The sequence below is a fragment of the Thermobia domestica genome, chromosome 18 (assembly GCF_964235325.1).
Source record: "Thermobia domestica chromosome 18, izTheDome1.hap1.1, whole genome shotgun sequence".
Taxonomy (NCBI): Eukaryota; Metazoa; Arthropoda; class Insecta; order Zygentoma; family Lepismatidae; genus Thermobia; species Thermobia domestica.
The window spans coordinates 132,462,357-132,474,751 of record NC_137471.1 but is presented as its reverse complement, the minus strand read 5'-3'; the positions used below and the strand labels follow the sequence as shown (position 1 = coordinate 132,474,751).

Here is a 12,395-nt window from a genome sequence, read left to right as displayed (position 1 = left end):
ACATTCAGTATTTTGAAATATTCAATATCTTATAGAAGTTAATACCACAAATTGAAATTTTAAAGGCAAATTATATGCTCGGCATCGAAAAACTACTTGTAAGGAACTAAGTTCTGGAGGCGACAGAAATACTCAACACAATAAGCGAGAAAATGAAATTTAAAGTTATGTTATCCCTCACACAACAATGGACAATATTCATTGTTGTGGATGTTCAAAAATAAAAATTTCTTCATTAATTACCTCTATACCTTTTGGGGAAAAAAAAAAATCTGCATCCTCCACATCAGTTTACACCCATTTGATACAGGACATGTCTCTACATATATTTGCAAACTCACATTTCATTTTAAAAAAATACAGACTAAGCTGAGAGGATTCGCCACTTGATTGAGCATAAATTAGGCGCAGGTTTCAATGAAATGTGGGTGAATTTGGATCTTTAAAGGAGCAGTTCGACTTAGAAATGCATTTTTTACAATTTATTTCCATTTGTAGAGTTGAAAATTTTAAAATGAATGGTGTTTGTTTGATCGCGATACGTTCAGTCCTTAGCGACTAACAGAGGGAAAAAGATTTTCTGATGACGTCATAGGTGGTCAAGGAGCGAGAGCTGGCTTACATAGTACACAGTGCTAAGCATTTCGTTTGTGAGAGGTGCGGTGGCATGTTCTAAGTGCGGTTTTCTTTTCCAGAACTGATTGCAAAGACTTACAAATATCATCTGCATGTAGAAAATTATATCTGATGGGGGGCTGTACAAACGTTTTTATAATATTATAAAACGTATCCTATAAAGCATGAGTTCAGCGTTTCAAAACAAAAAATCGAAACCAATATGTAAATAGATGGCGGACGAGATTGGTGCAACACCTAAGTACCTTTTCTTTAGTCATTCTTCCGATTCCCAAACATAAGTATGTTCATTTTCACGATTTGTTGCAATTTTTAACGCTGACCCTGTAATTTTGTGCTTCAAGGTATGTACTGGAGCGCAACATATGAAACATAAATGAAATAACATCTGTAAAGTTTGCCAGAATACGAAAAACACCGGTTAAATTTCTTTTATTCGCATAGCTGTCCGCGGAACAATTCTCATCACCCGTTTCATCATCATTGTCACATGATAGAGAGAAATTAAACGATGAATCAATGTCTTGAGGAACAGTCATCGTCACTGATTCCTTCTACATGCCGGTATATTTCACTCCCTAATTCACATTGTATAGCTTATTTCTAAAGCAGTATCTTCAGAATCATGAGTGACATCGTCTCTATTACCCTCTAATGCCTCGTCTTGACTACAACCGTCAATTGCGTCTTGTACGATATTAATTTATACATTGGTAACTGGACATAGATCGGGGCTTGTTCAATGGCTTGAATTTTAAACTTTTCAATAATATACTTGGAACAGCATTTTTTTTCTCAGTTTGCGTGTAAATAATTCTCCTGGCATTAGCCAGAAGTGGATCTAGACGGTTAAAACTCAGGGGGGGGGGAGTCAGAACCCAGACTATGATACTTATATCATGTTTACTTAAAACTGGGGGGGCCTAGGCCCGGCCCCAGCCTGGATCCGCCACTGGCATTAACTTTTCTGTCAGTAAACTTGACTTCTCGAAGGCAGGCTCTTCAAGATGTTTGGAACACGAGTGATTTCATTTGGTACATTCTTTTCCCATTGATTTTCTTGAGCCATAATTTATATCGACCTGGTGATTTCTCACGACTTCGAAACGTACGTAAGGATACTTTATGTCCTCAGCTTTAATTGCACAAGAATTACAACCGAAAACACAGCAGGTGTTAGGCATTTCTACTTCACTTCACAGACACAGCACGCGCTGTACGAGGGTCACTACGAAAGTTTTGAGATGTGAAATAACTTACATACTTAAAATCAATTTAACACTTACATTTTCTCAAAGTATTCACCATTACACTGTACACATTTTGCCTCCTCGAAAACCACTTTTGGAAGCAGTGTTGCCAGTCTTTTTCTTCAAGTGTTGAAAGTTCATTCTCGTAAGCCACTACAGCTTCTTCAGGCCTGCAAAATCTCTTCCCACGCATGCGATTTTTGATCCTGGGGAACAGAAAAAATCATACGGGGCCAGGTCAGGGCTACGGCGGATGAGTCAAAAGTTTGTCCTCCGTAGATTCTAAAAACTGAATTGTGATGTTGGCCGTGTGTGCGGACACGTTGTCATGATGAAGCAGGATCCCCCGCAATCCAGTTCTTGGACGCCGTTCCCGAAGCTTCTGGAACACTTTTGTTAGGCAAACAATGGTGTACCACTGAGCAATAACAGTCCTTTGTCCTTCAAGTGGAACAGTTGCAACATGGCCAGATTTGGAGAAGAAAGTTGCGACCCATTCTTTCCCACACTTCGCGGTCGCTCCACTTTCGTGGGGGGATTTTCGTCTGGAAAGATCCAAACTGTAGACTGGCGTTTACTTTCAAGGTCAGATTGATAGGTCAAAGTCTCATCACCAGTAACAGTGTCAGAGACGCGTCGAGAATTGCCTCCATCAAATCTTGCAAGCATTTCTTCACACCATTCCACACGCATGCGCTTCTGCTGTTCAGTCAAAGTGTGAGGCACCCAACGAGATGAAACCTTCCTGAGCCAAAGATGATCATGAAGAATTTTTGTTACTGCTGGCGATCCAATGTTCACTGTAGATTCAATGTCCTTGAAAGTTATTCGAGGATTTTCTCGAATCATTTGTTCCACAGCGGCAATGTTTTCTTCTGACACAGCTGTTGCTGGACGTCCAGCTCTCTCTTCATCTTTAAGCGATGTCCGTCCTCTTCTGAATTCACCAAAACACCGAAAATTTGTAGGACGGGAAGGAGCAAGGTCCCCAAATGCTCCCTGGAAACGGTCAAGGCTTTGTGTTTCGTTCAAACCACTTTTGAAATCGTAAAGGATCATTGCCCGAAAATGTTTCCTTTCGAGCTCCATTCTAGACAGCCGAATACTGCTCACATCAACAAACAAGTGAAGGCGATACGGCCACGCCGATAAGCGAGGCGAGTTGAAACGCTCTGGATACCACTACCGAACGCAATTGTTGGAATTCAAATACTGTGCCACAACAATGCGTATCTCAAAACTTTCGTAGTGGCCCTCGTACTACCACGTGTTTTCTACTTCACACTAGTGATTCTTTCAGAAAAAAAATCCGGGGGGAAGGGCACTTAGTATTCGGAGAGGCACATTATATTTACACAGTACTATTATATTTATTATATTATAGACGTATTATTTTGGTCTCCTCCGGGGGAATCTCTTAGAGCTCCGGGAGACAGTTCCATCCTAAAAACATGTCTGGAAGAAACACTGTTTCGCACAACAAACGTAATTACTGCTCTCTCTCTACTCTTTTTTATACTAATGCTGTAGGAAAAACAACTAACAAAAACGTCCCTCAAGAATTTAACACAGAGCAAGACTGCTAACAAATCCAAAACACAATCTATTAAATCCAATGCACTATTAAAGGTTTATCAGCTGCGTACAAGGGAGTGGTGACTCACATTGAGTTTCTCGCGTATCCCACCAGTGACGTCAGCATTTACGATTCATCAAAAACAAATGCCTGTAGAAGCTGAACGAGACGGCCTATCAAGATATAAAAAAATACGGGAGTCTTATTTTTTGTTACTATTTCTAAACCACCAAACTTGTTTTTAACTCGAACTGCTCCTTTAATTTAAGTCGCTACATAGCATGTTTATAAATGAATGGTGCGGAATTAAAAAATAATTAAAAATCTATTTATTACGTTACATGGGTAAAACTACACCGTAAGCAATGGGAACTGCCCAAGTTTCTATTGCGCTACCTGATCTTTGCTTGCCATGCTTAATGCAGGACTATAACGTTAGTTTCCAAGATGGCGTCGCAATAGGAAAAGGCTTTCTGGTGTTCCGTTTTGAAGTGTCTAGCCCTGTGGTTACAGTGCAGGATTTAGAAAAAAAAATCACAAAAATGACATAAATAGGTGGTACCAACAGTTCGTGGAAACTGGATGCTTCTATAAGGACAAGAATTCTGGTCTACCTCGTGTATCTGATGCCAACGTAGAAAGACTGCGCGAGGCGTTTCAGCGAAGTCCTCGCAAGCCACTTAGTAAAGCAGCAGGGAATTGGACATACCAAAGAATACAGTATGGGAGGTGTTGCGTAAGCGATTATGTTTTAAAACCGTACAAAGTGCGATTAGTGCAGGCTTCTTTACACCAGCAAACAAAACGAAAAGGCGTGACTTTTGTTAAGTGATGCAGTTGAAAATGGAGAAAACGGTTTTGTAGAAAGGTTTATCTTCTGCAATGAAGCCCCTTTCCATGTAAGTAGCAAGATGAACAAATATAATGTTCGTATCTGGGGAAGCGAGAAACCACTCAGCGTAACTCTTCAAGATTGAACGTTTTCTGTGAGCGTGTCTTGCGAGAAAGTGCAGGACCCATTTTTTCTTCGAACAAGGAACGGTGATTCATTCCTAGACATGTTGAAAACCTGATCGTTACCCCAGCTGAACACCAATTATGATTAAGTTATTACATTTTGTAACTGAACGGTGCTACGCCCCATTTTCATAGAAGTGTACGACAGCTTCTTAATCGTGTTCTTCACCACCACTGGATTGAACGTTCTGCAACAGAAGACAAAACCTTCCCTCCTAGCTACCCTATTCGCCGGATTTAATACCATGTGATTTCTTTCTTTCGGGATTGGGGGTTTATGTACTGCCAATGTCCGTGTTCCCTGAGGAAGTTTGTGATCGGATACCGCATGCACTGCAGACCATCACGGCAGACGACCTACACCGAGTATGGGAAGAACTTGATTGACATGTAGATGTGTGTCAGGTGACCAAGTGTGCACATGTTGAAGGATTGTGAATAATGCATCAGAAACTTGGAAGTTGTCGCTTCATATGCTGTAAGGTTTGCTCATATAAAGTAATAGATTTATTATTAATTTTTAAAACCACACATTCATTTATAAACACGCAGTATTTAGAAAATTTACACAGGTAAAATATGTTATATTACACGAAAGAAAATACTGTTTAGGCATGTAATTCATGAATATGTATGTATGTAAGGTAAGTCATAGCAAAAATATTTCAGAGAACAAAAATCAATACATTCCAATCTTCCTTAAGAAAAGTATTGTACAATGTCAAAGATGTTTCATTCTTTTGTCTGAAATATTTACCTCTAAGTTTGCAAAGTGTACACCAGTACTAAAATTCTGCATGAAAAGCCAACTGATACCTTAGTGTGTTACTGTGTGAGAACATGTAGCACAAATATATATATATATATATATATATATATATATATATATATATATTAAAAAAAAACAGAAATACGGGGGAAACACGTTCTAGGTTAGATAAAATAGTGTATTTTAAGTAAAACTGACTGCAAATAACGCCCACCCAGCGTTCTAATCCTGTGTGTTCCACACTCCTTTCTTCGTTCTTGCATTCTCCGCTATGTTACGAAATATTGCCTCGTGCAAGTATTCTAGTAAACATGGGTATATTTCTTAAGTAGTTTGAGTTGAATTTTGTCCAAAAAACGTTCTATTCATACCAATAGTGGTAATGTTTAATAAAGCAAACCTGCACTAAGGAATGGGACATCGATTTAAAAACACTGTTTTGAAGGTATCGCGTGATGGTGATTGCACGACCATTTTTAAAAATTCTGATAATTTGCACGTATTGGTACATGTTTCGTAAACACATTGATATGATTAGAAATACGAATTCCATTCCGAATGCAAGAAAATCAGGATGCACGCGAAATACAATATCTCAGAAACCAAGAGGGGCACAGATATGAGACAAACACCAGTGGTTTAATAAAGTAAAATCGCTCAAACCGTCCCCAGGCGGCTTCAAAGGAAGCGGAACACCATTGAAGAAAACCACATGTTTCTTTGTTACATGGGACAGAGAATTCAACAAGTCCTTCCAGTTGACCTGTTGAAAAAGAAAGCGATGTTGCAATTTTCACTTTCTCCGTTACTGATTCTTTAGTCTTCGCAGAAAGACAGATTTATCTAGTTTTTTTTTCGTTATTTTTGTTTTCGTTGCATCCTCCTCCTTCCGTCGTCTCCCTTAGCTTGAAGGACATGGTTATGGGGCGTTAAACTGAAATATTTCATTTAATTTTAATCCAATTTGGATATGCTATAATGAAGAGAAAAAAGAAATCAATCATCACTTTCATGATATGTGCTTATTTTACTCTTAAATATAGCATATTGTTAATCTTGTGTAACTTCCATTACGATAACGCTTGTACGAACCAAACATGTTAAGTGATTCGCCCCTTTCCTTCCCCTCCACGTAAGGCATCAATGCCACGAAAGCCTGATGAGAAAAAAATACAATCTTTCTTTGCCACCCCCAGAAATCCATCCTTGAACACCCCTGTCCATACTCTTATGTTGAATTCCTTTAATGATTGTACTGTTGTTGTTATTATTACATAATGTACCCATCGATAATATATAAGTTTAGCGATGACAACAACGTATCATTTCGACACAAAATATGTGCCGTTTTTGGCTTATTTGAAGTGTTATTTATGAGGGCAGGTAGGGTAATTTTTCTGCTTGAGTACAAAGGAAGCCGGATGGGGACCAATAGAACGTCTCGACTATACAGGGCTAGAAACCTTTTACCACCTCCATTTCAACTGCCTCAAATAATGACCCAAATTCATAAGTGAGCATCAACCAAATTACCATTTTTAAGCTCCGAAAATTCTGGAAAGGAGTTGAGCCAAATATGTCTTATATGGACTTGGTATTTGTCTCCACATCATGTACAGTTGGACGAAATAGGAGATCGTAGTAATGAATAGTGATGATCTCGATGGTGGGCGGTCTTAGGCTAAATGACCTTTAGTTCAGAATGTGCTTATGGTTTAAAAAAAAATAAAATAAAATAAAATAAAAACGGAGTTTTACAGTTGGTATACAAACTGACAGAGCAATTGCATGTATTTCTCAGCTATAACATGTACAATACGTAAAAATGGAACCAAATATGACTAGAACAGTAAAATACCATGTTACTAGCAAAGTATGAACAAAAAACAGATCCTAAAAAGCACGTACGTGATAGTCTAATAAAGGTGCACTGGTAACAGAGAAATTTTGTTGCACAACTTTTTTGTAATACGATAGCTTCTTGTGAGTGTTGCCAGTTCTAAAGTTGTAAGTATTCGCAAAACATGTGATAAAGGTATCTAGGATGCATCAGCTGACTTTACAAATGATATTCTTGTTTCTGCTGGTTTAAAGAACCGAACGTATAAATCACTATGCTTCAGATTTACATCTTCAATCACTGCCAGCCACCATTTGTGATCATAAACGCACGCAACGAAGTCCTGGATGTGAAAATGAGAACAGTGGAATTCTGTAGACATTCGTGTTACCTGTGTACATCTTCATATTCATTTGAATTTGATGTTCTGTAACATTGCAGTGTACTTGCGTTACGCGGTACAAATCTGTGTTTTGATCTAATATGAGGTATGGGTTTATATTTGACAATCCTTCTCTTACAGATAGGAGCATTAGCTTGTACAGCTTCCTGGACACAAATATCTAGTTGATTTCTGTGATATGTTTTATACGAAAATCATACAAATCTTGGGTTTCATGATCTGGTTTGTGTACGCTCTTTGAAGCCTCGCTCTTGATGCTTCCCCTTTGGTTGTACCACTTACACCATAGAACGAGCCTTTGTCGTCGGCAGACGAAAAAAACTTTCATTTAGCAGAGAGACAAAGTAGATTCGTAATGACCGAAGTTTAGTTTAGTCTTTGGTTTTGTACTGGGCAGCTGCTCCACCACTGGAATAAATCAATTATTTATACTGATGGTAAAACCTTCTTAAAATGGTTTATGAGTTGTACCTGAAATGTATACACAGCAAATCGAGTGGTATCATGTTGTAAATGATCGCTTATAATACACACACTGTGACTGAATAATGAACCATGGAACATGTAATAATTTACACAAAGATGTAATGTGGCTTCAGAATTTACCCATAATAACTTTGTACCTCATCCTGAATTACGAACGTGTAATTTTCTGCAAAATCAGCTACTACTATGTAATCAGTATCACCGAGGTGGACCTTACATTTCTCTACATACGCAGACAGCTTTTGATATATAGTGATGCTGTCTGAGGGCTAACAATTTCTGTATAAGACTTTCAATGAACTCATTGGAGTATAAAAGTGTCTGATAAAGTGGACTTGTCCGTACTCATCCACTGTTTAACCCTTTAACTGGCAAGCATTGATAGCATTTCCATTAAAATATTTAATTTGTTTTTATGGTTGAACTATGACTTCCTGATAATAATTTCGTAATTTTTAAAATATTTTTGTACTCTGGTTACTAAATAAAGGATGTTTATTTCAAAGCAACATTGCCATAAAATAGGTCTTATGTGTTGCTACTGAGCAGCATTGCCCTATTATGATCAAATATCATACAAATATTTTCAGTAATTAGTAGCAGTTTCATTGAAATATCTTCCTACAGAGTAAGAAACAACAAATTAAAAAAAATAAATAAATAAATAAAAATAAAAAAATCGCGGAACGTAGATAAAGCTTCTACAATACTAAATTTGACTGTTCGCTGCTGACGAAAATTAGAAATATCTACACTAGAGACCCGTTAATCATGTATATGAATATTGTATGAAAGCAATAATGCCAATTAAATGATCACTGAAGTTATAATTCGTGCGGATAACGCAATAGAATGCGATGTTGCTTGTAAGCAACAGTGCCAAATAAAGGGTTAATACTGACAGTTTCATCCATTTCAGTATTAAGCAAATAATCAATAATTTCTTCATCAAGGCAGCTACTACACATCCAATCACACACTGCAGGTAGTCCGAGTAATAACGAGCGAGGCAAGCGTAGGGAGTAGGCGCGTCCGCGACGGTGGGTATGCGCATAAATGAGGATGTCGCTAGTAACACTAGTTTACGTTAGGTTAGTTTCTTTTTTAACATACTCACTGACATCATTTGCTTCTACGTTGTAGTAGAATAACTATTCTGATAAATACTTTCCACGTGCCATCAATGGTTCCATGCTAACACCATCAAGATTTGATGTTCAAATTGCTTTCATAATAGATTAACTGCAATTTCACGTTCTGCTCAATATCAATAATTTGTGCCTCTTTACAAAACTTCACTCCTGTTCCTCACCACCATACGTGGTTATAAAACTGAGAATCGAAATGTCACATCAGTCACATGGAACTACCATCTTTCATTGCAGGTTTATCTTTGGCACACCACTCAAAATACGCAAATCAACCTGTGTTAGGTGGCCGTAAAAAGCACACATGCTGTCTAAACGAGTTAGGGTATGGTGAAGCTGGTGAGAACGCGCGGTAGTGCGTGCGAAGGGAGCAGGCGCATCAGCTAGGGTAGTGAAAAGAATTGCATTTTGGCAGTGATATGAGTTTCAATAGCACTTGTCATGGTTTCACACTAGTAACGCTCTACTTGTAAACATAAATTCAGCTTCTGTACACTATTGCAGAAACACACCGATGATGGAAAATAGCATCTAATGGAGTCATCTTTCACATCTACTCACCTGCTAAATCCATTGTAAAGCACTTATAATGGTTTTACACTAATAACCCTACACTTGTAAACCTAAAATACAGCTGTATTTCTTCGTATTTAATTCTGTCGCCTGCAGAAATTTGTTCCTTATAAATATCTCTCTTCATGCAGAGTATTGAGCTTTACTACAAATCTACCAAAATCTGGTGTACCAATGCTATATCAGCACCCTAACTGCTTCATTACACACTAATGTCGAGTTAAGTTCCAAAGCTGGTTGTCTGTTTCTAGCAAAATTTTAAAAATTTGCCAGGAATAAATAGATAGTTTGATCGTTTGTGTGCTTGGTAGTATCGTTTGTGTGCTTGGTGGTATATATATAAGCGGTTATAAACATGAAATTATCTGTGAAGCGGAAGGAACTACTTCGCGCAAGGTTACCTAATGGTTGACCTGTGGTAAAGTAACGAGTATCTGAACATGGCTGCAAGTGTACAAAGATGACGCACTTAGAATCCTTACGCAGAAACGAGTAATTAACTCTATTAATTTTAACAAAATTGGTGAAAACACCCCCAAATCAAAACTAACCCTATCCCACCCTACTTTGCCCTATTATACCCTTTTAAAGCGATTCTAAAAGTTCATTACGTTATCTTTAAATTTTCTTAGCTGATATTACGCTTTTGTCGAAAACCAGGCGGACGTCCAACTTCGGAATAGTGCCCTAATGTCTGACATCAGCATGCCTTTCTTAAAATAATACCAACAAAATGCTGCTTTAAAGTCAAAATAACACACTTGCCTGTTTTATTTATATGAATTTTACAAAAACAAAAACAAAAAAAAAAAAAAAAAAAAACGACTCACTGTTTCTCTCCTATACATTTTATTATGTTTCATATTTCTAGACCTTTCTCCTGCACATAACCCCAAAGTACTATCGGATGAACTTCAAAATAGACTTCAGTTGTAAATCGAGAAGTAGGACTGTTTTAAAAAGGGCGCAGTAGAATCGGGCTAGTTTGGTATTAGGGAAATTCGCATCCATTTTGTAAAAATTAATCCAGTGCAATTTCCCTTATCTCCTCTGCTTACAAACTAACTGGATTGGGCATTGTAAAGCTCACCCCGGTCTATTTCCAACTATGTCTATAGTGACTCCCCTCAGCTTTATCTACACCTAGCGTAAACGGTAAGTCATTAATAGGTTACGAATTTGTAATAGTTGACAATTTTTGACAGAAAGGAAATATATTCATACCCATGTAGTGGTGCCTCCCTCAACTACACTGCGGTAGCATTTACCTCTAGGGTAATTTTGTTACCTGGTGAAAAATCTTTAAATGCGTATATATAAAATGTAAACGCCCATGTCACTATACAGAAAGAGAACATACGAGTATATTTAGTAAAAATACTTACCGTATCTAAGATGTAACATTCCATGATACACAATAAAACCAACTACAAGGATTAGGGCAAGTATTTTAGCATTTTTAGCATTAATTTGTTGTATAATTTCCGCTGCCGACCTTCCCTGTTTACACGACGCTTCCGACATATTCCCATTTCTTAATTCTGAATTAGAAAACAACTGAAGACTACGCAGCACAGGAAACAAATAACATACGAATTGCGAAAAATAAATATTATATGTAAAATAAATATTGTATGTAATCGCCATACATAGTGAAAGCTAACGAAATTTAATTGAAGTTATTTGAAGCTAACGAAATTTAAACAGTTATTTATTTTGAAGTTGGTGAACTACTATATCCTTTATATTTGACCGTTTCAATTACACGTAATTGTGGCAGTGGCGGATCTAGAAGGTAAAAACTAGGGGGGGGGGGACAGGCAGTACCCAGACTATGATAGGTATATATATAAACTTTCAAAAATATATAAATAATAGCTTAAATTATTTTGTCACTAAAAAAAACTGAGGGCGTAGGTCCCCCGGCCTTGACCTAGATCCGCCACTGAATTGTGGTGAATTTCAAATATTAAGGAAAAGAAAAACGTCTTGAATGTTTTATGACAACCCCAAAAAGTTATTATGGAACATGTGTATAAGAAAACTAAAAGTTACATGAATGAATTCATTCTTTCTTTCCTATATTAATTTCAGTCTTAAGTAATATTTGTGATTAATAAACCTGAAAATAAGAGGCGGCTGGTGCTATATGTTGTATGGTTCTGAAACCGGATATTTTTTAATAATAAGATTTGTTTTTAAAAAATAGTGTTTCAGTAAAAATAAATCTTTGGTCTTGAGCGCAAGACAGTATTGATGCATCCCTTTAAAAAAAACATTTAAAAACTGAAAGAAAGAGGGAGGTTTACATTTTCAGTTGCAACAAACAGAAAAAAAAAGCAGAGCAGAAGTAACATCAGAAGATTAGAGCAGGAACGCGGAATCTTAGAATCTTGACAGGTTGGAGGACCTACGAGTTATCAGAGACGCTAGCAAGAAGAAGAGTAAGCATTAGGGATGGGCAAAACCGGTTTTTTATAAAACCGGAAACCGGTTTCTAGAAAAACCGAAACTCATAAAACCGACATTTCGCTTTTCTCCAAAACCGGTTCGGTTTTTCACTGAAATCGGTTTCGGTTTTCTCCAAAAGCGGTTCGGTTTTTCATCGAAACCGATTTCGGTTTTCTCCAAAACCGGTTCGGTTTGCAAGGAAACTGGTTTCGGTGAAAACTTTTGAAAAACACATACAACTATTTC

The 12,395-nt window shown here is 37.4% G+C and overlaps 1 protein-coding gene across 2 annotated transcripts in view; it reads right to left on the bottom strand.

Annotated features, from left to right (window-relative positions):
- LOC145674938 (N-acetylneuraminate (7)9-O-acetyltransferase) overlaps positions 1-11,247 on the bottom strand; it is a 146,736-nt gene extending 135,489 nt beyond the window's left edge. For both annotated transcript variants that reach the window (XM_081745196.1, XM_081745197.1), the window contains exon 1: positions 11,084-11,247. In XM_081745196.1, coding sequence (XP_081601322.1) covers positions 11,084-11,222 — 139 coding nt within the window. In that variant the 5' untranslated portion in view covers positions 11,223-11,247. The remainder of the gene's footprint in view (positions 1-11,083) is intronic.
- Between the last annotated feature and the right edge of the window lie 1,148 nt (positions 11,248-12,395).